Source organism: Somniosus microcephalus, chromosome 5 (assembly GCF_052327205.1).
Source record: "Somniosus microcephalus isolate GS21.2 chromosome 5, FLI_Smic_1.0, whole genome shotgun sequence".
Classification (NCBI taxonomy): Eukaryota; Metazoa; Chordata; class Chondrichthyes; order Squaliformes; family Somniosidae; genus Somniosus; species Somniosus microcephalus.
Genome location: NC_140991.1, coordinates 244,979,713 through 245,006,230, shown reverse-complemented (window position 1 = coordinate 245,006,230; position 26,518 = coordinate 244,979,713). Strand labels below are relative to the sequence as shown.

Here is a 26,518-nt window from a genome sequence, read left to right as displayed (position 1 = left end):
TGATCCCACCACCAAATGCATCTTCCCCTCCACTCCCCTTTCAGCATTCCATAGGGACCACTCCCTCCGAGACACCCTAGTCCACTCCTCTATCACCCCCAGCACCCCTTCCCCTTCGCCCGGCACCTTCCCGTGCAAATGCAGGAGATGCAACACCTGTCCATATACCTCCGCCGTTCCCACTGTCCAGGGCCCCAAACACCCCTTCCAGGTGAAACAGCGATTTACTTGTACTTCTTGCAATCTAGTATACTGTATTCGCTGCTCACGATGTGGTGGTCTCTACATTGGGGAGACCAAACACAGATTGGGTGACCGCTTTGTGGAACACCTCCATTCAGTCCGTAAGGGTGACCTCGAGCTTCTGGTCGCCTGTCCTTTCAATTCACCGCTCCATTCCCACTCAGACCTCACCGTCTGCGGCATCTTGCATTGTTCCATGGAAGCTCAGCGTAAGCTCGAGGAACAGCACCTCATCTTCCGATTAGGCACTTTACAGCCTTCCGGATTCAATATCGATTTCAACAATTTCAGATCATAACCCCTATATATTTTTATTTTTTATCCACACTTTTGGTTTGTGCCTTTTCCTTTTTTTTACTTTTCCGTTTTTTTTCTCTCTCCCACATGGCAGCTGTCTTTCACTCTGCAAGCGCATTTCACACTTCATCTAGAGCCATTGTTTGTTTCTTTACCTGTCCTATTACCATCTCGTCTCACCTTGAATATCTCTTAATGTCTCTTCTTTCATCCCCTTCCCCATTTCCCAGTCCCCAAACTGCCTTTTAATCTGTTTCATTTCCTGCCTTTTTTTTCTCAGTTCTGAAGAAGGGTTTCGACCTGAAACGTTGACCCTGTTTCCCTCCATGGATGTTGCCTGGCCTGCTGAGTTTTTCCAGCGTTTTATGTTGTTATTTCGGATTTCCAGCATCCGCAGTATTTTACTGTCGTATAAAGTCTAAATGGCTTACTGAAATTTAATTCATGCTTAGCGGTCTGTATTGTGATTCCAAAAACATTCTGTAGTGACAATATCGGAGTTAAATACTGCACTTTGAATTCCATATTGGTAGATTTTCTAATATTAATTTCCCCGAGGTGACAAATGAAAACGCCATCTAACTCTGATAAGGCGGCTGTTGACAAGATGGAGAATTTCTTGTTGAGCAGTTTACAGTTGCAAGGGTGCTTTGACTGGGGAGGATTTTGTTCCTGGATTCTTGAAAAAAATGTTTTCCCTGAGAAGGTTGTCCTATTTAAAGAACTTGCACTGTATGATATCATAGGAATTAATCACTTAATGAGAATGTGTTGGTACATCAACCTGCATATCACAACTACGTAAAACGTTGTCCAATTGCTATAAACATGAGATTATTAATGCATTTTTAAATTGTGTTTTACAGTCACTAAAGAAGTTAAACCATGCAAATATTATCAAGCTGAAAGAAGTTATAAGGGAAAATGACCATCTTTACTTTGTTTTTGAATACATGAAAGAAAACCTGTATCAGCTAATGAAAGACAGGTAGGTTTTTTATTCAGCAATTTATTATACTGCATCTTAAAAATTTCCACCAGCAAATTTCCGACAATGCTACTTATGGTGAATTGGAGGATATCCTATTTTTTAATGAAAAGTGTTATATTATATAATACATTGTGTGTTGCATTGTATAAGTGGTCGTTACTGTAACACACAATGTCTTGTACAATACAGGAGTGTTATACCGTGCAACTTGCAATATGTTATATAATACAGTACGTTTGCTTTCTTGTCTCCTAGGGGCTAAGGTAAGGGACATATCAAATAAACTCAAAGATTGTTTAAGGAGAGGGTAACCAGTTGTTGTAGTCAATGTGGGAGCCAAAGGTAAAGAAAGATCTGGCATCCTGCAAGATGAATTTAGATTAGGAAAACCTTAGGAGTGGTAATCTCAGGATTACTTCCCCAGGCATGTACTAGAATAGTACAGCACAGAAGCAGGCCATTTGGCCCATCGAGTCTGCACCAGCTCTTTCGAAGCACAATCCAGTTATTCCCACTCCCCCGCTCTTTCCCCTTATCTCTGCAATTCTTTTGTCCTTCAAGTATTTATCCAGTTCCCTTTTTGAAGGCTACTATTGAATCTGTATCCACCAGCCTATCAGGCAGTGCATTCCAAATCCTAACCACTCATGTAAAAAAGTTTTTTCTCATGGTTCTTTTGGCATCACCTTAAACCTGTGCCCTCTTGTTATCGATCTTTCAGCCATTGCAAGCAGTTTCTCATTTATTCACCTTTATTCATGATTTTAAACACCTTTATCAAATCTCCTCTTTGAATTCTCAGCTCGAAGGAGAACAACCCCAGCTTCTCCAGTCTATCTACGTAATGGTAATCCCTCATCCCTGGAATCATTCTAGTAAATCTCTTCTGCACCCTCGCCAATGCCTTCACTTCCTTCCTAAAGTGTGTGGTGCCCAGAATTGGACACAATACTCTGGCTGGGGCTGAACTAGTGTTTTCTATAGGTTTAGCATAACTTCCTGGCTTTTGTACTCTATGCCTCTATTCATAAAGCACAGGATCTCATATGCCTGAGAAACTGCTTTGTTAACCTGTCCTGCCACCTTCAGATATTTGTTCACACCCCCAGGTCTCTCTCATCTTGCATCCCTTTAGAATTGTTCCCTTTAGTTTATAATGCCTCTCCTCATTCTTCCTACCAAAATGTATCATCTCACACTTTTCTGTGTTGAATTTCATCTGCCATGTGTCTGCAGATTCCAACAGCCTGCCTATGTCCTCTTGAAGTCTATTACTATCTTCCTCACTGTTTATTACACTACCACATTGTGTGTCAGCAGCAAATTTTGAAATTGTGCTGAGTACCCCCAAGTCATTAATGTATATCAAAAACAGCAGTGGTCCAAGTACTGAACCTTGGGGAACGCCACTGTATGCCTCCCTCCAGTCTGAAAAACAGCCATTCACCACAACGGTTTTCTATCCCTTAGACCAGGGGTTCTCAGCCTTTTTGCTTCCGAGGACCCCCCTCCCATGTTATAAAAATACCACGGACCCCCTGTAACGCAACACAAGTATGTTTTCTGTTTAAAAATTCTCTCAGCGCCGCGCCCACTCACCAAGTGGGATTAGGCTGGATAGCTCTTTTTTGATTGGTGCAGACACGATGGGCCGGATGGCCTCCTTCTGTGCTGTAAATTTCTATGATTCTGTGATTCTATGCTGCTGCTGCTATCCTGGCACTGCAGAAAATACTGGTTCCCATGCCCATCCCACTCCCTCTTTCCCTCCACATGAGCACCAATCGCCTGACATCCAGTCTCCCTCTTTCTCCCTCACTGACTGTTCCTGTCACATCAGTTGTCTGCTTGATTGTCAGTAAAACAGCCTATTCCCTATCTCCAATATTTTCATAACTAATAAACAAAAGTGTACAATGAAAATGAAAAAAAACACAATTGTCTTAAGGCCCATATGATTTTTCTCTCAAATTGCTCGCAGCAGTGTCCAGATTAATGTTTAATTCCTGGCGACTCCTGGAAGGTTGATATCCTAGCTGGAGGCCAACATTGTGTGTGAACAATCAGGTCTGCCTGTGATGCCCTTCTTGGTAGAGCAAGAATGCTAACACTGCTAATCCGGCACGGACTCGATGGGCCGAATGGCCTCCTGTGCCGTTATGACTATGACTTAAGGTATAGACTCACAAGTGAAGAGTGAATGAGGTTAGGCACTAAAGGGCAGCCAGCACCCTACAGTGTGAGTCAACACTCTTGATAAAATCTATCGGCTAACCGGGAGTTTCCGATATTGCGCAGAATAAGTTAAGGGTACAGTCGCACGCTTTTGGTCACGAGTCTAGATGCCGAATCGGCTGGATATGTAGCTGGTTACAGCGGTGCTCTGCCAGTTGTACTGCAACTGTTCGGCCAGCACGCCAGTCCGCCCGTATGTACAGCGGGACCAGGTGAGAGGAGAGCGGAGGAAGAAGAGCTTGAACTGGGGATCTGTGCTCAGCGACCGCTGTCTGTCTCTCCCTTCTCAGCAAACGGGGGCCTGAGCTCAGTGGCAGCTGCTGCTGTCCTCCGAGACATCGGGGGGGGGGGGGGGGGGGGGTGAGAAACAGATGTCCTTTTTGGTGCCGGAGCCCCCAGTTCGCTCAGTTCGATCCCTGCTTTACGCGATTGTGTACTTTTAAAAGATAAATTCTGGAGGTTATTTATGGTGGACCCCATGAAACCTGCTGAAAGGCACAAGGATGGAGTTGTGTTGAGGGGAGGGTGGGAAAGCAAGAGGTGCATGCGAGAAGGAGGATAATGTATGATGATACCAGCATTTTGTACCCTTTCAGCCCCGCCGCTGGCCAAGGGCTCAGCCATGTACCTGCCAAGAATGGCCAGCACCGTCTCCTCCAAGGTGGTGAGGTGAAGCTAGTATTGGGAGGAATGCCTTGTGTTTGGTACAGATTGTTAGTAGGCGAATGATTGGGGCGAGTGGGGGAGGAAAGTCGTGCATTGAGAAGTGTGTGAGGCTAGTGGTGCAGTTGGTAGGAGACGGCTTTTGAAGATATAGTCACTGACCTTGACCACTAGTCTGAGGTCATGAAGCTTCTTTGGGCACTGGAGCCCGGTAGTGGGGGGCGACACTGCTGGCAGTGACGGCCTCAGTGATCTGGTCCCACCTCGTTCTTTCTGGAGGGCCTCCTGGTCCCTGTGGGTAAAGGACCTCTATTGATATAACAACAACAATTGCAGTGTTGACCCCCCTGCACAAGGCTGGAGTGCTGTGTGCGAGTCCCTGGGTCCCCCTTCCCTGGCTTGCTGAGCCATTTGTGTTCGCGCTGAAGCACTTTTCCCATTTTTTTTTCATGCGGAAGGGAATTCAGCTTTAAGAGCTGAAGACTCACATTTGGGAATTCTTTTTAATGTAATTTTTTTTTCAGAAGGCAGTTGCGCTGTAAGGGCTAAAATGTATATTTTTACATTTTTTATTTTTTCATTTCAGAAGGCATTGCCCCCTTAAGAAACCCACAATGTTTTCTGAAATGACAGCCTCGCTTTCAGAAAGGCTGTTCTAGCTGCAACAATGCTTCAGCCACACTACATTGGGGCATCCTGCCAGGACCGCCATCAAGACGGCATTACACCGTGAGCTAAGTGCTGGGCCATTGTTAATTAGTCCCCAGCGACAATTGTTTGGTCCTGCCAGTGCCACCATTTCTGGTGGCCGTTAGCATCCAGCCATGATGGCACCGGCATTTTGTGTGGCGGTCACATAACAACAACAACTTGTATTTATATAGCGCCTTTAACGTAGTAAAATGTCACAAGGCGCTGCATAGGAGTATTATAAGACAAAAAAACCTGACACCGAGCCACATAAGGAGAAATTAGGGCAGGTGACCAAAAGCTTGGTCAAAGAGTTAGGTTTTAAGGAGCGTCTTAAAGGAGGAAAGAGAGGTAACAAGGCGGAGAGGTTTAGGCAGGGAGTTCGAGAGCTTAGGGCCTAGGCAACAGAAGGCACAGCCACCAATGGTTGAGTGATTATAATCAGGAATGCTCAAAAGGCCAGAATTAGAGGAGCGCTGATATCTCGGGTAGGGGGAGTGGGGGTGGAGGTTGTGGGGCTGAAGGTTGTGGGGCTGAAGGAGATTACAGAGATAGGGAGGGGCGAGGCCATGGAGGGATTTGAAAACAAGGATGAGAATTTTGAAATCGAGGCGCTGCTTAACCGGGAGCCAAATCAATGAGCACAGAGATGATGGACGAATGGGACTTGGTGCGAGTTAGGACACGGGCAGCCGAGTTTTGGATGACCTCAAATTTACGTAGGGTTGAATGTGGGAGGCCAGCCAGGAGTGCATTGGAATAGTCAAGTCTAGAGGTAACAAAGGCATGGATGAGGGTTTCAGCAGCAGATGAGCGGAGGCAAGGGCGGAGACGGGCGATGTTACGGAGGTGGAAATAGGTGGTCTTTGTTATGCTGCGGATATGTGGTCGGAAGCTCATTTCAGGGTCAAATATGACACCAAGCTTGCGAATAGTGTGGTTTAGCCTCAGACAAATGTTAGGGAGAGGGATGGAGTCAGTGTCTAGGGAACGGAGTTTGTGGCGGGGACTGAAAACAATGGCTTCGGTCTTCACAATATATAATTGGAGAACATGTTTGCTCATCCAGAACTGTATGTCGGACAAGCAGTCTAACAATTTAGAGACCGTGGAGGGGTCGAGAAAAGTGGGAGTGAGGTAGAGCTGGGTGTCGTCAGCGTACATGTGGAAACTGACGCTGTATTTTCAGATGATGTCGCCAAGGGGCAACATGTAGATGAGAAATAGGAGGATGCCAAGGATAGATCCTTGGGGGACACCAGAGGTAACGATGCAGGTGATTCTCTGACTACGATTAGATAGATAAGAATGGAACCAGGCAAGTGCAGTCCCACCGAGCTGGACGACGGTGGAGGCGTTGGAGAAGGATGGAGTGGTCAACCGTGTCAAAGGCTGCAGACAAGTCAAGAAAGATGAGGAGGGACAGTTTACCTTTGTCACTGTCACAAAGGATGTCATTTGTGACTTTGATGAGAGCCGTTTTGGTATTGTGGCAAGGGCAGAAACCTAATTGGAAGGATTCACACATGGAATTGCAGGAAAGATGGGCATGGATTTGGGAGGCAACAACATGTTCAAGGACTTTGGAGAGGAAAGGGAGGTTGGAGATGGGGCGGTAGTTTGCAAGGACGGAGGGATGAAGGTTTTTTTTTTTTTTTTTTGAGAGTGGTGATGACGGCAGATTTGAGAGAGAAGGGGACAATACCTGAGGACAGTGAACCATTAACAATGTCAGCTAACATGGGAGCCAGAAAAGGAAGCTGTGTGTTCAGCAGTTTGGTGGGAATAGGGTCGAGGGAGCAGGAGGTGGGTCTCATGGACAAGATGAGCGCAGAGAGGTCATGAGGGGAGATCGGAGAGAAACTGGAGAAAGATGTGAGTTCAGGGCTACGGCAGGGGGGAATCTTAGAGAAAGTTTGGCCCAGTGGGCTAGGAGAAGGAAGGGACATGGCAGAGGCAGCTGAACGGATGGTCTCAATCTTGGAGACAAATCCATGAGCTCCTCACACTTGTTATCGGAGGCGAGGGTGGAGGAGACAGGGGAGAGGGATTTAAGAAGACGGTTAGCAGTAGAGAATAGGAGCCGGGGTTTATCTTTGCATTCCAGAATGATTCTGGAATAGTGAGCAATTTTTGCAGACGAGGGCAGGACCCGATAATGCTTTATGTGGTCCAGCCAGATCTGGCAGTGACTGGCTAAACCAGTTGTCCGCCATATCCGTTCAAGTCAGCGTCCCTTGGACTTAAGGGAGCGAAGATAAGAGCCGTACTGGGGGAACGGCCAGGGTGAGAGGGGGTAATTGTTTTATTAGGGACTTGGGCATCAAAGGTGGTGGTGAGGAAGAAAATAAGAAATAGGAGCAAAGAGTAGGCCATTCGGCCCCTTGTGCCTGCTCCGCCATTTAATAAGATCATGGCTGATCTTCTACCTCAACTCCACTTTCCTGCACTATCCCCATATCTCTCGATTCCCTTAACAAACAAAAATCTATCGTTCTCTGTCTTGCCTCAGCTCATCCGCTGCTGAAACCCTCATCCATGCCTTTGTTACCTCTAGACTTGACTATTCCAATCCACTCCTGGCTGGCCTCCCACATTCCACCCTATGTAAACCTGAGGTTATCCAAAACTCGGCTGCCCTTGTCCTAACCTGCACCAAGTCCCGTTCGCCTATCACCCCTGTGCTCGCTGATCTACATCGGCTCCCAGTTAAGCAGCGTCTCGATTTCAAAATTCTCACCCTTGTTTTCAAATCCCTCCATGGCCTTGCCCCTCTATCTCTGTAATCTCCTTCAGCCCCACAACCCCCCCCCCCCCCCCCCCCCCCCCCCAAGATATCTGCGCTCCTCTAATTCTGCCCTCGAGCATCCCTGATTATACTCGCTCAGCCTTTGGTGGCTGTGCCATCTGTTGCCTGGGCCTTAAGCTCTGGAATTCCCTCCCTAAACCTGTCCGCCTCTACCTCTTTCCTCCTTTTAAGACGCTCCTTAAAACCTACCTCTTTGACCAAGCTTTTGGTCACCAGCCTAATTTATCCTTATGTGGACCGGTGTCAAATTTGTTCTCTTACAATACTCCTGTGCAGTGCCTTGGGACATTTTACTACATTAAAGGCGCTATATAAATACAAAAGTAAAATACTGCGGATGCTGGAAATCTAAAATAAAAACAGAAAATGCTGGAAATACTCAGCTGGTCAGTCAGCATCTGTGAAGAGAGAAACAAACAGTTAACGTTTTAGGTCAACGACCCTTCGTCCGAACTGGAAAAAGTTGGAGATGTAACAGGTTTTTAAGCAAGTGTAGGGGCAGGGAAAGGGGGAGGGGAGGAAAGAACAAAAGTGAAGGTCTGTGATAGGATGGAAGGCAGGAGAGATTGAGACAAAAGGGATGATGGCGCAAGGCAAAAGGAGATGGTAATGGGACAAGTTAAGAAACAAAAGATGACTCTAAATGAAGTGTAAATGGTAATGGCAGAATGATCGACAGCTGCCATGTGAGAAAGAGAAAAAATACAAGTTGTTGTTGTGGTTGAATATACTCAATGACTGAGCCTCCACAGCCCTCTGGGATAGAGAATTCCAAAGATTCACCATCCTGAGTGAAGAAATTTCTCCTCATTTCAGTCCTAAATGGCCGACCCATTATTCTGAGACTGTGACCCCTGGTTTAGGACTCCCCAGCCAGGGGAATCATCCTCCCTGCATCTACCCTGTCAAGCCCTGTAAGAATTTGGTATGTTTCAATGAGATCACCTCTCATTCTTCTAAAATTTAGAGAATGTAGGCCTAGTCTACTCAGCCTCTCCTCATAGGACAATCCCCCTATCCCAGGAATCAGTCTGGTGAACCTTTGTTGCACTCCCTCAATGGCAAGTATATCCTTCCCTAGGTAAGGAGCCCCAAACTGTACACAATACTCCAGGTGTGGTCTCACCAGGGCCCTATATAATTGCAGTAAGACGTCTTTACTCTTATACTCAAATCCTCTTGTAATAAAGGCCAACATACCATTTGCTTTCCTAATTTCTTGCTGTACCTGCATGTTAACTTTCAGTGATTCGTGTACAAGGACACCCAGGTCCCTCTGAACACTAACATTTCCTAATCTCTCTCCATTTATAAAATACACTGCTTTTCTATTTTTGCTACCAAAGTGGATAACTTCACATTTAATAACAACAGAAAATGCTGCAGAAACTCAGCAGGTCAGGCAACATCCGTGGAGAGAAATTTGAGCTGACGTTTCGGGTCGAAACCCTTTTTCAATACTGGAAAGAAAAGAAAAAATAGATCGAAGGCAGGGCTGCGATCGAACAAAAGAAGTAAAAGAGACAATAAAAGGTATTCGAAACCAGACGAGATGGTAATAGGCCGGTGGAGACAAAAGGCAGCTGAGATTAGGTGTGAAGTGTACTGGCAGGTAAGAGACAGCTGCCAGGTGGGAGAGCGAAACAAAAGGAAAGTGGGGGGCGGGGGGGTGGGGAAAGGAAGACCCAAAACAAAGGGGTGGAAAAAATTATCAGTAAAAAAGTAATAGGGGCCGAGGTTATGATCTGAAATTGTTGAACTCGACATTGAGTCTGGAAGGCTGCAAAGTGCCTAATCAGAAGATGAGGTGCTGTTCCTCGAGTTTACGTTGAGCTTCCGTGGAACAATAAAAGAGGCCAAGGACGGTGAGGTCAGAGTGGGAATGGAGCGGTGAATTAAAATGACAGGCGACCGGAAGCTCGGGGTCACCCTTACGGACTGAACAGAGGTGTTCCGCAAAGCGGTCACCCAATCTGCGTTTGGTCTCCCCAGTGTAGAGGAGACCGCATCGTGAGCAGCGAATACAGTATACTAGATTGCAAGAAGTACAAGTAAATCGCTGTTTCACCTGGAAGGGGTGTTTGGGGCCCTGGACAGTGGGAAGGGGGGAGGTATAGGGGCAGGTGTTACATCTCCTGCGCTTGCACGGAAAGGTGCCAGGGGAAGGGCTGTTTGGGGTGATAGAGGAGTGGACTAGGGAGTCTCGGAGGGAGCGGTCCCTACGGAATGCTGAAAGGGGAGGGGAGGGGAAGATACGTTTGGTGGTGGGATCACTTTGGAGGTAGCGGAACTGGCGGAGGATGATCCGTTGAATGTGGAGGCTGGTGGGGTGAAAGGTGAGGACAAGGGGAACCCTATCGTGGTTCTGGGAGGGAGAGGCAGGGGTGAGGGCAGTAGTGCGGGAGATAGAATGGACACGGTCGAGGGCCGTGTCAACCACGGTAGAGGGGAATCCTCGGTTGCGGAAAAAGGAAGACATGTTGGAAGCACTGGTGTGGAAGGTGGCATCGTTGGAGCGGAGACGAAGAAACTGGGAGAATGGAATAGAGTCCTTACAAGAGGCGGGGTGGGAGGAAGAGTAGTCCAGGTAGCTGTGGGAGTCAGTGGGCTTGTAGTGAATATTGGTTGATAACCTATCCCCAGAGATGGAGACGGAGAAGTCGAGGAAGGGAAGGGAAGAGTCAGAGATGGACCATGTGAAGGTGAGGGAAGGGTGGAAATTGGAGGCAAAGTGAATGAAATTGTCTAGTTCGGGGCGAGAGCAGGAAACGGCACCGATACAGTCATCAATGTATCGGAAAAAGAGGTGAGGGAGGAGACCTGAGTAGGACTGGAACAAAGATTGTTCGACATATCCCACGAAAAGGCAGGCATAGCTAGGACCCATGTGGGTACCCATAGCAACACCTTTGATTTGGAGGAAATGAGTGGAGTTAAAGGAGAAGTTGTTCAATGTGAGAACAAGTTCAGCCAGGCGGAGGAGGGTGGTGGTGGATGGGGACTGGACGGGCCTCTGTCACATTTGTCCACATTATATTCCACTTGCCATGTTCTTGCCCACTCACTTAGCCTGTCTATGTCCCTTTGAAGCCTCTTTGCATCCTCCTCACAACTTACATTCCCACCTAGCTTTGTTTATCAGCAAACTTGAATATATTATATTTGGTCCCCTCATCCAAATCATTGATATAGATTGTGAATAGCTGAGGCCCAAGCACTGATCCTTGTGGTACCCAACTAGTTACAGCCTGCCAACCCGAAAATGACCCATTTATTCCTATTCTTTGTTTTCTGTCCGTTAACCAATCCTCAATCCATGCTAGTATATTACCCCCAATCCCATGAGCCCTAATTTTGTTTAATAACCTCTTATGTGGCACCTTATCGAATGCTTTCTGAAAATCCAAATACACCACATCTACTAGTTCCCGCTGATCTATCCTGCTAGTTACAACCTCAAAAAACTCTAACAGATTCGTCAAACATGATTTTCCTTTCATAAATCTGTGTTGACTCTGCCCAATCCTATTATTATTTTCTAAGTGCCCTGTTACCATGTCCTTATTAATAGATTCCAGCATTTTCCCTACTATTGATGTCAGGCTAACTGGTCTGTAGTTTCCCATTTGCTATCTCCCTCCTTTCTTAAATAGTGGGGTTACATTTGCTACCTTCCAATCTGCGGGAACCGTTCTAGAATCTATGGAATTTTGGAAGATGACAACCAATACATCCACTATCTCTATAACCACCTCTTTTAAAACCCTAGGATGTAGGCCATCAGGTCCAGGGTATTTATTGGCTTTCAGTCCCATTAATTTTTCCAGTACTATTTTTTTTATTAATACTAATTTCTTTCAGTTCCTCATTCTCGCTACACCCTTGGTTCTCCACTATTTCCGAGAGGTTTTTTGCGTCTTCTTCCGTGAAGACAGACACAAAGGGCTGAATTTTGCCGGCGCTCAGAGTGCGGGTTTGGAGGCGGGTCCGTTGTCAAAATAGCAAAGATTGACGGTGGGTAGGAAACCTGCTGTCAACCCGCCTCCATGTGAGTCTCCCAGGTGTCGGGTCTGTCAGCGGATAACTGACCTGACACCAAACGGAGGGGGAGACAATTGAGATCATTAAATGGCTTGTTAACAGCTAATTTAATGCTATTTTGAGCCTACCTTGTAATTTTATGTGCTCCCCCACGGGTTACGCATTGCTCAGGGAACACGCCAGCTCAACCTGGCGTGAGTTGAGTCTGCTTTGATTTATCTGATTACACCACTTCTGCAGCTGCCAGGTTAAGGATACCATGTTGCAGCTGTTCAGTTTCAGAGCTCAGAAACTGTTGACTACTGCATTTGTAAGACATCTAGAGATTTCTTTCACTTGCAAGTGTTTAGAGCCAACTCTGCGGCAGCGGCGGGAATCTCAGCGGTGGCAGTATATAAGGTGAGCCCGAGGCGTGGGTAGGCCTCAGTGCGGCAGTGGCGGGAATCAGCGGTGGCAGTATATAAGGTGAGCCCGAGGCGCGGGTAGGTGTACTAATCTCCAATCTCAGAGGGAGAGAAGTAAAAAGTAATCGAAGTGTGACGTCACCAGAAAGCAGGTAAGTGATTGGTTGCTGAGTATTTCTCTCTTTTTTAAACTTTAACTCTGTGGTTTATACTTTCTAATCTCTCTGTGGTGTAGTGGGGACTGTTTGTAAACCAGGGCCCTTAAATATATCATTTAACTGTAGTGAAATTGGTGCTATTCATTTGTTTAATTTAATTTGAATTAATTAAAGGGTAAGTCATGGCAGCACAGCCTGGTGCCATGGTATGCTCCTCCTGCGCTATGTGGGAATTCAGGGACACTTCCTGTGTCCCTGCCAACCATGTGTGCAGAAAGTGTGTCCAGCTGCAGCTACTGACAGACCGCATTGCGGCGCTGGAGCAGCGATTGGATACATACTGGACCATTCGCGATGCGGAGGACGTCATGAATAGCACGTTTAATCAGTTGGTCACACCGCAGGTAAAGGTGGCACAGGCAGAAAGGGAACGGGTGACCAACAGGCAGAGTAGTAGGTTCAGGCAGGTAGTGCAGGGGTCCCCTGTGGCCATCCCCCCCTCAAACAGATATACCGCTTTGGATACTGATGTGGGGGATGGCTTACTAGGGGAAGGCAGCAGCAGCAGCCGCCAACTTCCTGGCACCAGGGGTGGTTCTGCTGCACAGGACAGGAGGAAAAAGAGGGGGAGAGCTATAGTAATAGGGGATTCTATTGTAAGGGGAATAGATAGGCGTTTCTGCGGCCGCAAACGAGACTCCAGGATGGTGTTGCCTCCCTGGTGCAAGGGTCAAGGATGTCTCAGAATGGCTGCAGAACATTTTGGAAGGGGAAGGTGAACAGCCAGTTGTCGTGGTGCATATAGGTACCAACGATATAGGTAAAAACCGGGATGAGGCCCTAAAAGCTGAATATAGGGAGTTAGGAGGTAAATTAAAAATTAGGACCTCAAAGGTAGTAATCTCAGGATTGCTACCAGTGCCACCTGCTAGTCAGAGTAGAAATAGAAAGATATTTCAGATGAATACGTGGCTAGAGGAATGGTGCAAGGGGGAGGGATTCAAATTCCTGGGACATTGGAACCGGTTCTGGGGGAGGTGGGACCAGTACAAACCGGACGGTTTGCACGTGGGCAGGGCCGGGACCGATGTCCTAGGGGGAGTGTTTGCTAATGCTCTGGAGGAGGGTTTAAACTAAAATGGCAGGGGGTTGGGAACCTGAGCGGGGAGACAGAGGAAAGGGAAACAAGGATAAAAGCAAAAGACAGCAAGGAGAAAAGCAAAAGTGGCAGGCAGAGAAATCAATGGTTTAAATCAAACATGGCCACAGTAAATAATAATTCTAAAAAATCTAAGAGCGTTAAAAAAACAAGCCTGAAGGCTTTGTGTCTTAATGCAAGGAGCATTCGTAATAAGCTGGATGAATTAGCTGCGCAAATAGAGGTAAACGAATATATGATTGGGATTACAGAAACATGGCTCCAGGGTGGCCAAGGCTGGGAACTCAACATCCAGGGGTATTCAATATTCAGGAAAGATAGGCAAAAAGGAAAAGGAGGTGGGGTAGCATTGCTGGTTAAAGAGGGGATTAACACAATTGAAAGGAAGGATATTAGCTCTGATGGTGTGGAATCTGTATGGGTAGAACTGAAAAATACCAAGGGGCAGAAAACGTTAGTGGGAGTGGTATATACACCTCCAAACAGTAATACGGAGGTCGGGGATGGCATTAAATGGGAAATTAGAGAAGCATGCAATAAGGGCACAGCAGTTATCATGGGTGACTTTAATCTACATATAGATTGGGCTAACCAAATTAGTAACAATACTGTGGAGGAGGAATTCCTGGAGTGTTTACGGGATGGTTTCCTGGACCAATATGCCGAGGAACCAACTAGAGATCAGGCCATCTTAGACTGGGTATTATGTAATGAGAAAGGATTAATTAGTTGTGCGAGGCCCCTTGGGTCAGAGCGATCATAATGTGATAGAATTCTTCATTAAGATGGAGAGTGAAATAGTTGACTCAGACTAGGGTCCTGAATTTAAATAAAGTGGACTACGATGGTATGAGGTGCGAGTTGGGTAGGATTGATTGGGGAATGACACTCAAAGGGTTGACGGTGGATGGGCAATGGCAAACATTCAAAGATCGCATGGATGAACTACAGAATTTGTTCATCCCAGTTTGCCATAAAAATAAAACAAAAAAGGTGACTCAACCGTGGCTAACAAGGGGAATTAGGGATAGCATGAGATCCAAGGAGAGGACATATAAATTAGCCAGATAAAGCAGTAAACCTGAGAATTGGGAGCAGCTTAGGATTCAACAAAGGAGGACAAAGGTTTTAATTAAGAGGGGGATAATTGTGGTGTATGTGCCTTTAAGAGCCCCCTGTGTACTGTAATGCCGGTAATGGCCACTCGGGCTATATAAGCCTGTATATTGTCTTGTATCTGTTAGTTCACCTCCAGACTTTGTTCAGTAAACACCTGTGAAACCAACTCCTGCGTTCCGTGTCTCCATTAACACACGGATACAACAGTGGCGACGAATTGGAAACGGACTTACCTGCAATTCGGCAGCACCTCAAGGAGATCGATTCCTCAGACGAAGGTCGAAGAAAAGCAAGAAAGAAAGAAAAAAAACTGTGGTTTCACCAGCTAGCCGAGCTGGTGGCAGGTACTGCAATAATCCTTCCTGGGCGGCAGGCTGGGGCTCCATCGGCTGGCTCTGCAGCGGGGCCGAGCAGCGAAGGCGGAGGCAAACAGAGACAGAGGGGGGGAGCACTTGGGAGACGGCCGGCGCTGCAAAGCAGGTCGGCGTTCGGACCAAGCAGAGGGAGGGAAAAGTCCCAGAGAGTCCGGCAGGAACGAGTCTCCACCTGTAAATAAAAACCGCGGAAAACAGCGTTGTCAGCAGCAGCAGCGGCGGGAAAGCGCCTTTTTTTTCTGCAGGGAAGAAAGGAAAGCGCAGGAGGCACCATTTTTTTTCAGGATGCCTAAGGCTGGCAATATTAATGCTTTCGATAACGATATAGAGGATTGGACCACATATTTGGAAAGAGTGGAGGTATATTGCACAGCAAATGAAATAGAAAATGATAAAAAGGTATCAGTACTTCTAAATCTAATGGGCGCAAGGACATACGGGCTGTTACGAAACTTAATCACTCCAGCCAAACCAAAGGACAAGAATTTTAAGGAGATTGCTGATACCCTACAGGAGCACTTAAACCCAACACCGCTGCTGATAGTGGAACAATTCAAATTCTTCAAGAGGAATCAGCACAAGAATGAAAGTAACGCTGATTACCTCACCGAATTAAGGAAGCTATCAAAGCACTGCCAATTCGGGGCAGGACTGGCAGATTCTCTTAGGAGACCGCAGACGAATTTGTCTCGAAGTGAAGGAACACAGAAAAGGCTACTTTGAGAAAGATTTGACACTGGACAAGGCTTTCAGTATGGCTGTATCATACGAAGCAGCCACAAGAGGAGCTGCAGAGATACAGCAAAAGACACAGGACTTCGGCACCCATGAAATGACACAGGGTTGAGAGAGATGTTATCACTGCGGCAGATCCACCCATGACCAGAGGGACTGCTGGTTCAAGGACAAAGCATGCAGGCAATGCGGAAAGATTGGACACATTGCACGTGTATGCCGATCTGGACACAAAAAATCCACGGACAGGAAAAAAATCAAAAAGGAAAAATACAGAAAGGTACAAATGATGACGGACAGTAGCTCCGAAGACCAGAAGAGCGATAGCGACTCCGGAAACAAGAGACTAAGCTGTCTCAAATTACATAATGTAATTGCCAAAGAAGATTACCAGACCATTTGGGTTACCCTCACGATAGCGGGGTCCCCAGTTAAAATGGAGCTAGATACAGGATCAGCTCTGACCGTCATAAGTCGACGAGATTACGAGCGGCTATTTCCGCATATACCTTTGAAAGACACATCCATTATCTTGAAAACATATACGGGGCAGAAAGTATACCCCAAAGGGAAAATAAGGGTGCCTGTTGTATACGACGGCAAGGAAATACAGAAGTATTCTGTGGTGTTACACTTCTGTGGTGTAGTGGGGACAGTTGGTAAATAAAGCGCCCTAGAGTATACCTGTAACTGGGGTATTGAATAAATTTTTTAATTAATTAAAGGAGTAAGTCATGGGAGGAGAGCTCAGACCCGTGTTCTGCTCCTCTTGCTCCATGTGGGAAATCAGGGAAGCTGCCAGTGTCCCTGACGACCATGTGTGCGGGAAATGCATCCAGCTGCAGCTACTTGCAGACCGCATTGCGGCGCTCGAGCTGCAGGTGGATGAATTTTGGAGCATGCGCGATGCTGAGAGGCTCGTGGATAGCACGTTTAGCGAGTTGTTCACGCCTCGGGGCAGGGCGGCACAGGGGGTGACCATCAGGCGGAGCAACAAAGGCAGGCAGGTAGTGCAGGGAACCCCTGCGGGCATCCCCCTTTCAAACAAGTATACCGCTTTGGATACTGTTGAGGGGGCTGACTCACCAGGGGAAGGCAGCAGCAGCCAACTTCCTGGCACTGGGGGTGCTCCTGCTGCCCAGGAAGGGGGGAAAAAGAGTGGGAGAGCAATAGTGGTAGGGGATTCTATAGTAAGGGGAACAGATAGGCGTTTCTGTGGCCGTAGACGTGAATCCAGGATGGTTTGTTGCCTCCCTGGTGCCAGGGTCAAGGATGTCACTGAGCGGCTGCAGGGCATTCTGGAGGGGGAGGGTGAACAGGCAATGGTCGTGGTCCACATTGGTACCAACGACATAGGTAAAAAGAGGGATGAGGTCCTGCATCAAGAATTTAGGGAGCTAGGTAACAGATTAAAGAGCAGGACCTCAAAGGTTGTAATCTCTGGATTACTCCCAGTGCCACGTGCTAGTAAGTATAGGAATGGAAGGATAGAGCAGATGAATGCGTGGCTAAAGAGTTGGTGTAGGGGGGAGGGTTTTACTTTCCTGGATCACTGGGCCTGCTTCTGGGAAAGGTGGGACTTGTACAAGTCGGACGGGTTGCACCTGAACCAGAGCGGGACAAATATCCTTGCGGGGAGGTTTGCTAGCACTGTTGGGGGGGGGTTTAAACTAACTTGGCAGGGGGATGGGATACAGAGGGGAGCTGAAATAGGGGGGGATGTGCTGCCAATTATAGAGAAAAAAACAAGTCAGCTTGGTAGACAGGGCAAATATATAAGGGCAAGGCTGGATGGCATCTATTTTAATGCAAGGAGTCTTGCGAATAAGGTGGATGAACTGAAGGTGTTGATAAACACATGGGAGTATGATATTGTTGCTATCACGGAGACATGGTTGAGGGAAGGGCAAGACTGGCAGCTCAATATTCCGGGGTACAGAATCTTCAGGCGAGACAGAGGGGGAGGTATAAGAGGAGGGGGTGTCGCAATATTAATTAAGGAGTCAATTACTGCAGTAAGGAGGGATGATATATTAGCAGGGTCCTCTAATGAGGCCATATGGGTGGAGCTTAAAAACAAAAAGGGGGCAAGCACTTTGCTGGGAGTGTACTATAGGCCTCCAAACAGTCAGGGGGAGATAGAGGAACAGATATGTAGGCAAATCTCAGAGAAATGTGCAAATAATAGGGTAATAATAATGGGGGATTTCAACTTCCCCAATATTAACTGGGATAGTCAGAGTGTGAAAGGCTCAGAGGGTGTAGAATTCTTAAAGTGCATCCAGGAGAGCTTTTTGAGCCAGCATGTAGAAAGTCCTACAAGAGAGGGGGCGGTACTGGACCTAATTCTCGGGAATGTGGCCGGCCAAGTGGAAAAAGTGCTAGTAGGTGAGCACTTTGGTGATAGTGACCATAATATGGTAAGATTTAAGGTGGCCATGGAAAAGGACAGGGATGGGCCGGAAATAAAGGTTCTAAATTGGGGGAAGGCCGATTTTAATAGGATAAGGCAGGATCTGGCCAAAATGGACTGGGATCAGCTACTTGTAGGAAAATCCGCATCGGAGCAATGGGAGGCTTTCAGAAGGGAGATTGAGAACATACAATGGCAACATGTTCCCGTAAAGGTCAAGGGTGGTTCCAAAAACCACAGGGAACCTTGGATGTCAGGGGATATACGGGAATGGATTAGGAAAAAAAGGAGGGCTTTTGGTAGATACAAAAGGCTAAAGACGGAGGAAGCCCTAGAGGAGTACAAAAAGTGCAGGGGGATACTTAAAAAAGAAATTAGGAGATCAAGGAGGGGCCATGAAATAACACTGGCAAGCAAAATAAAGGAAAATCCGAAGATGTTTTATAAGTATATTAAGGGTAAGAGGATAACTAGGGAAAAAATAGGGCCCATTAGGGACAAAAGTGGCAATCTGTGTGTGGAGCCGGAAGATGTAGGAGGGGTTCTGAATGAATTTTTTGCGTCTGTTTTCACTATGGAGAAGGACGATGTAGACATAGAAATAGGGCGGGGGGACTGTGATATGCTCGAACATATTAACATCGAGCGGGGGGAGGTATTGGCGGTTTTAGCTGGCCTAAAAATGGATAAATCCCCAGGCCCGGATGAAATGTATCCCAGGCTGCTGTGTGAGGCAAAGGAGGAGATTGCGGGGGCTCTAACACATATATTCAGGACCTCTCTGGCCACAGGGGATGTGCCAGAGGACTGGAGAACCGCTAATGTAGTACCATTATTCAAGAAGGGTAGTAGGGAAAAACCGGGGAACTACAGGCCAGTGAGCCTAACATCAGTGGTAGGAAAATTATTGGAAAAAATCCTGAGGGACAAAATGTGTCTCCACTTGGAGAGGCAAGGATTAATCAGGGATAGTCAACATGGCTTTGTCAAGGGAAGATCATGTCTGACTAATTTGATTGAATTTTTTGAGGGGGTGACTAGGTGTGTGGATGAGGGTAACGCAGTGGATGTGGTATACATGGATTTCAGTAAGGCCTTCGATAAAGTCCCGCACAGGAGACTGGTCAAGAAGGTAAGAGCCCATGGAATCCAGGGTGCCTTGGCACATTGGATACAAAACTGGCTTAGTGGCAGAAGGCAGAGGGTGATGGTCGAAGGTTGTTTTTGTGACTGGAAGCCTGTGGCCAGTGGGGTACCACAGGGATCGGTGCTGGGTCCCTTGCTGTTTGTGGTCTACATTAATGACTTGGATATGAATGTAAAGGGTATGATCAGTAAGTTCGCGGATGATACAAAAATTGGTAGGGTGGTAAATAGCGAGGAGGGTAGCCTCAGTCTGCAGGACGATATAGATGGGTTGGTCAGATGGGCGGAACAGTGGCAAATGGAATTTAACCCGGAAAAGTGCGAGGTGATGCACTTTGGGGGGACTAACAAGGCAAAGGAATACACAATGAATGGAAAGACCCTAGGCAAGACGGAGGGTCAGAGGGATCTGGGTGTGCAAGTACACAGATCCCTGAAGGCGGCGGAACAGGTGGATAAGGTGGTAAAAAAGGCATATGGGATACTTGCCTTCATTAGCCGAGGCATTGAATATAAGAGCAAGGAGGTTATGATGGAGCTGTATAAAACACTGGTTAGGCCACAGCTGGAATATTGTGTGCAGTTCTGGTCGCCACACTACAGGAAGGATGTGATCGCGTTCGAGAGGGTGCAGAGGAGGTTCACCAGGATGTTACCAGGGCTGGAGCGCTTCAGCTATGAAGAGAGACTGGGCAGGTTGGGTTTGTTTTCCTTGGAGCTGAGGAGGCTGAGGGGGGACATGATTGAGGTGTACAAAATTATGAGGGGCATAGATAGGATGGATGCTGAGGAGCTTTTTCCCTTAGTAGAGGGGTCGATAACTAGGGGGCATAGATTCAAGGTAAAGGGCGGGAGGTTTAGAGGGGATTTGAGAAAGAACTTTTTCACCCAGAGGGTGGTTGGAGTCTGGAACTCACTGCCTGAAAGGGTTGTGGAGGCAGAAACCCTCACAACATTTAAGAAGCATTTGGATGTGCACTTGAAATGCCATAGCATACAAGGCTACGGGCCAAATGCTGGAATATGGGATTAGATTAGACAGGGCTTGATGGCCGGCGCGGACACGATGGGCCGAAGGGCCTCTATCCGTGCTGTATTACTCTATGACTCTATGACTCTAAGTTGTACTTATACGTTCTGCAAGATGGTGGTCCACCGCTGTTGGGACGTGAATGGATCAGGAAGATACGTTTAGACTGGCACTCCATTCAGGCACTGACGGTGACCAGTAAGAAAAAAAATGATGATGACGTCATACCTGAACGATTAAAAGACATCTTGGCCAACGCCAAGGAAGTGTTTCAACAGAAACTAGGAACCTTGAAAGGCATCACCGCCTCAATAAAAGTGGAAGATGCGGCAATTCCCAAGTTTTTTAAGGCAAGGCCGGTGCCATACGCAATTCGTCCAGCAGTCGAGGCAGAGCTGGAGAATTTGGAAAAGGCAGGCGTATCATCCAAGATAGATTGGAGCGAGTGGGCAACACCCATCGTCCCGGTCATGAAGAAAACGTTGAATAATGATAAATCTGAAGAACAGAGAAAAATTTGCATCTGTGGGGACTTCAAGGTGACTGTAAACCCAGTCCTTCACACGGTACAGTATCCTCTTCCGAGGATAGAAGATATTTTCGCCTCACTATCCAGAGGGAAACGTTTCACCAAAATTGACTTGGCACAGGCATATCTACAGATGGAGGTTGAAGAGGCCTCTAAAAAGTATCTCACGATAAATACACACAAAGGCCTGTACCAGTACAATCGACTGGTTTTCAGAGTAGCATCAGCTCCAGCTATCTGGCAAAGAGCTATGGAGCAAGTCCTCCAAGGGATTCCGGGGACTCAATGCTACCTAGACGACATCCTTGTAACAGGAGAAAACGACAACGAGCACCTTGCCAATTTGGAGCAGGTGCTCACTAGGCTGAGAGAACGGGGCCTACGAGCAAATCGCCCCAAGTGCGAATTTTTCCAGAAACAAATATCATATTGTGGCCACATAATTAATGAGGAAGGGTTGCATAAGTCACCTGAAAAGATTGAAGCGGTCATAAAAGCCCCAGCACCTGAAAATGTCTCACAATTAAGGTCGTTCCTGGGATTGATAAATTACTATCATAAATTTTTACCGAACTTGTCAACTCTTCTGCACCCTCTTAACGAACTGCTACAAACAGGAGTAATTTGGAAATGGAGCGAAGACTGTAAACGTGCCTTCCATAAATGCAAAGGCTTGATCACGTCCAAGGAAGTTTTGGCTCATTACAACCCATCACTGCCAATCAGACTGGCGTGCGATGCATCCCCTTACGGCGTAGGAGCGGTATTATCGCATAGATTCCCTGATGGCTCGGAGCGGACGATAGCTTTTGCGTCACGCTCATTGAACTCAGCTGAGCATAACTATGCCCAGATTGACAGGGAAGCACTCAGCCTGGTATGGGGAGTGAAGAAATTCAACCATTACCTACACGGACAAAAATTTACCTTGTTGACTGACCAACACCTCGTCTCCATATTCAACCCTAAAAAGGGTGTTCCCATTATGACCGCAAAGGCTACAGAGGTGGTCCCTTTTCCTAGGGGCACACCAATATGACATAGAATACAAAGGATCAAAACAGCATGGGAATGCTGACGGTTTATCGCGCCTACCGTTGCCAACGGTAGAAGAGGCACCTGCAGTAGACCCAGTGGAGATGTTCCACTCAACCATAGTGGAATGTCTACCAGTAACAAATTCTGCCATTGAAAAGGAAACGAGAAATGACCCGACTCTCTCACGAGTCTACGATTTAACGGTGAAGGGATGGCCAGCACATGGCGAACCACTGTTGCCAGCATTCTCGCAAAGAAGAGAACAGCTGTCAGTGTGCCGAGGAACCTTGATGTGTGGATCCAGAGTGGTGATTCCACCCAAACTCCAGGATAAAGTGCTAAAGGAGCTTCACGAGGGGCATCTGGGTGGAGTGAAAATGAAGAACCTAGCCAGAGCGTTTGTGTGGTGGCCAGGTATCGATGGAGACATCGAAGAAATGACCAAGGGCTGTCTAGGATGCCAGAAGGTTCAAAACGCCCCACCACAAGCCCCTCTACATCCATGGGAGTGGCCCTCATCTCCATGGTAAAGGGTACACATCGACTTTGCTGGTCCATTTATGGACTCAATGTTCTTAATCGCGGTTGATGCACACTCCAAGTGGCCGGAGGTAATAAAGATGTCCTCCACCACCACGGAAAAAACCATCACAGTATTAAGGACCATATTTGCCAGGAATGGGCTGCCTGAACAGATCTGTTCTGATAATGGACCGCAATTTGTGTCCGAAGAATTCAGGAAGTCCTTAAAAAACAATGGGGTTAAGCACTACACGTCTGCCCCATACCACCCCGCCACCAATGGATTGGCTGAAAAGTTTGTCCAGACCTTCAAGGCGGCCATAAAGGCCATGGGTAATGAAGACATAAAACTTCAGCATAAGGTAGATAACTTCTTGTTTGCATACAGGAATGCAACACGTGGTTACAAACCAAACTCCCATGATGTTCTTCAATAGAAGCCTAAGATGCCGGCTGGATTTGATCAAGCCAAACATCAAAAGGGACGTGGAGAACCGGCAATTTCAAGGCATGAAAGAAAGGACAACTAGAACCTTCCAGATAGGTCAACAAGTTTTGGCCCGGGACTACCGTACCGAGAAATGGCAGCCTGGAACTATTTGCACACGACTAGGACCGCTGATGTATACCATGGACATTGGAGAAAGCATACTAAGGCGCCATGCTGACCAGATCATAGAATCATCCGAAAAGGGACAACCTACACCACAACTCTATACGCCTAATGATGAAGTAGAGATACTCATAGTATCTACCTCCGATCCGGTGATACTGGAACCAGATGAACCCGACACTGGCATTCAAGCCGAATCAGCCTTGCCAAAAGAACCTGCTACACCACCAGAAACTACTACACCACCGAGGCGTTATCCGGCGTTAACTGCAGCAAATGTGTAGATTATTGTTCTTGTAACATGTTAATTAATGATTACTTAAAATATTATGTACTGGCTGTCTAAAAGGGGAGGAATTGTGGTGTATGTGCCTTTAAGAGCCCCCTGTGTACTGTAATGCCGGTAATGGCCATTCGGGCTATATAAGCCTGTATATTGTCTTGTATCTGTTAGTTCACCTCCAGACTTTGTTCAGTAAACACCTGTGAAACCATCTCCTGCCTTCCGTGTCTCCATTAACTCACGGATACAACAATAATAGAGTATGAGTGTAAGTTTGCAGGGAACATAAAAACCAACTGTAAAAACTTAGATATGTGAAGAGAAAAAGATTGGTGAAGTCAAGCGTAGGTCCCTTGCAGTCAGAATCAGGGGACTTTATAATGGGGAACAAAGAAATGGCAGACCAATTAAATACATACTTTGGTTCTGTTTTCACAAAGAAGGACACAAATAACCTCCCAAAGATGTCGGGGAACATGGGGTCTAATGACAGGGAGGAACTGATAGAAATCAATATTTGTAGGGAAATGGTGTTAGGGAAATTGTTGGGATTGAGGGCAGATAGATCCCCAGGGCCTGATAATCTACATCCTAGGGTACTTAAGGAAGTGGCCCTAGAAATAGTAGATGCATTGCTGGTCATCTTCCAAAATTCGATAGACTCTGGAACAGTACCCATGGATTGGCGGGTAGCTAATGTTCAAAAAGGGTGGTAGAGAGAAAACGGGGAATTACAGCCTGACATCGGCAGTGGGGAAAATGCTAGAGTCCATTATAAAGGACGTAATAGCAGAGCACTTGGAAAAAAGTGACCGGATCGGACAAAGTCAACATGGATTTACAAAAGGTAAATCGTGCTTGACTAATCTACTGGAATTTTTTGAGGATGTAACTGGTAAAATAGATAAGGGAGAACCAGTGGATGTGGTGTATTTGGATTTTCAAAAGGCTTTCAATAAGGTCCCGCGTAAGAGATTTGCGTGTAAAATTAAGGCACATGGGATTGGGGGCAAGGTATTGACTTGGATAGAGAACTGGTTGGCAGACAGAAAGCAAAGAGTTGGAATAAACGGCTCTTTTTCCGAGTGGCAGGCAGTGACTAGTGGGGTACCGCAGGGATCGGTCCTTGGACCCCAGCTATTCACAATATATATTAATGATCTGGACGAGGGAACTAGATGTAATATCTCCAAGTTTGCAGACGACACAAAGCTGGGTGGGCGTGTGTGCTGTGAGGAGGATGCCGAGAAACTCCAGTATGATTTGGACAGGTTGTGTGATTGGGCAGAGGCATGGCAGATGCAATATAATGTGGATAAATGCGAGGTTATCCACTTTGGTGTCAAAAACAGGAAGGCAGAGTATTATCTGAATGGCAATAGATTGCGAGAAGGGGAAGTGCAACGAGACCTGGGCATCCTTGTGCACCAGTCGCTGAAAGTAAGCATGCAGGTGCAGCAGGCGGTTAAGGCGGCAAATGGTATGTTGGCCTTCGTAGCGAGAGGGTTTGAGTACAGGAACAAGGATGTCTTGCTGCAGTTGTACAGGGCCTTGGTGAGACCACATCTGGAGTATTGTGTGCAATTTTGGTCACCTTATCTGAGGAAGGATGTTCTTGCCATGGAAGGAGTGGAGCGAAGAATCACCAGGCTGATACCTGGGATGGCAGGAATGACGTACGAGGAGAGATTGGGTCGATTGGGCTTGTCCTCGCTGGAGTTTAGAAGAATGAGTGGGGATCTCATCAAAACTTATAAAATTCTAACAGGACTAGACGCTGGAAGGATGATCCCGATGGTCGGGGAGTCCAGAACCAGGGGTCACAGTCTAAGGATAAGGGATAAGCCATTTAGGACAGAGATGGGGAGGAATTTCTTCACCCAGAGAGTGGTGAACCTGTGGAATTCTCTACCAAAGGCGGCAGTAGAGGCCAATTAATTAAATATATTCAAGAAGGAGTTGGATATATTTCTTAAGGCTAAAGGGATCAAGGGATATGGAGAGAAGGCAGGAACAGGGTACTGAATTTGGATGATCAGCCATGGTCTCATTGAATGGCGGAGCAGGCTCGAGGGGCCGAATGGCTTACTCCTGCTCCTATCTTCTATGTTTCTATATCCAGTGGCACCTCATTGGAACAACCTCACTCACCATTGACAGATCGCTTCTGTCATCTCAACTGCAGCAGCCATCTATTCCAACAACATCAGTGCCCTTGGAAAAAAATCACACCTTGGTCCTCTGAATCCTCCCACGATCAGCCCCAACACCAACATCACCAGGCACACCAACAACAGCATCAACCTTCTCTGCCATCATCTGATGCTGCACAGGTCACAGGGCATCAGCACCCGACAACATTGCTGCCTGGGTGGCCAGCGATGGCATCACCATGGCCAGATTTACTTCACTTGATGCTGTACACCCTGGCTGCCACATGATGCACTAGGTTAACACCATCCCACACCAACACCATAAAGCATCCCTATAATGTCCTAGCCATTCCTTTCATACTCACCACAATAGTGGGGCGGGGGGAGTTATGTCTCAACATTCACTTGAACTCATTAGGACACTTCTCAAGGTGCGCACAAATCTGTCCAACAGTGAAGTGTTGAAAATATAGATTTCAATGTTTGACAACACATTAACAGAAACTTCACAGAAACAGAGTCTAAACCTCTCAAGTGCCTACACTTGTGTGTTGTTAGTTGGTATGCTTGTAGTAGGATGAGGGTGAGTGTGAGGGGTGGCTAGTGAGATGGGGAAGCGATAATGTCGATAGAGAGGGATGGGTGGAGGTGCAAGGTAAGTTGGTGTGAGTAAGGATGTGCAGGAGTAGGGTAGGGAAGGCAGAGTGATGGGGATGTGATGAGTGGCAAAGCAGGATGAGGTTGAGTGTGGCTTTGCAGTAACATTGTGATCTACTGAGATCATTGAAAGGTTGGCGCTACTACAGCCAGGGGCTCCTGACAACATCCCTGCTTGTGTTCTCCTGTGCATTGTGCAACCAGACTGCGTTGATC

General features: G+C 46.9%; 1 protein-coding gene across 7 annotated transcripts in view; it reads left to right on the top strand.

The window, feature by feature from the left end:
* The window catches only part of mak (male germ cell-associated kinase), a 374,380-nt gene that overhangs the window by 85,342 nt on the left and 262,520 nt on the right, over nucleotides 1–26,518 (top strand). For all 7 annotated transcript variants that reach the window (XM_085988792.1, XM_085988791.1, XM_085988790.1 and 4 more), the window contains one exon: nucleotides 1,407–1,528. In XM_085988792.1, coding sequence (XP_085844918.1) covers nucleotides 1,407–1,528 — 122 coding nt within the window. The remainder of the gene's footprint in view (nucleotides 1–1,406; nucleotides 1,529–26,518) is intronic.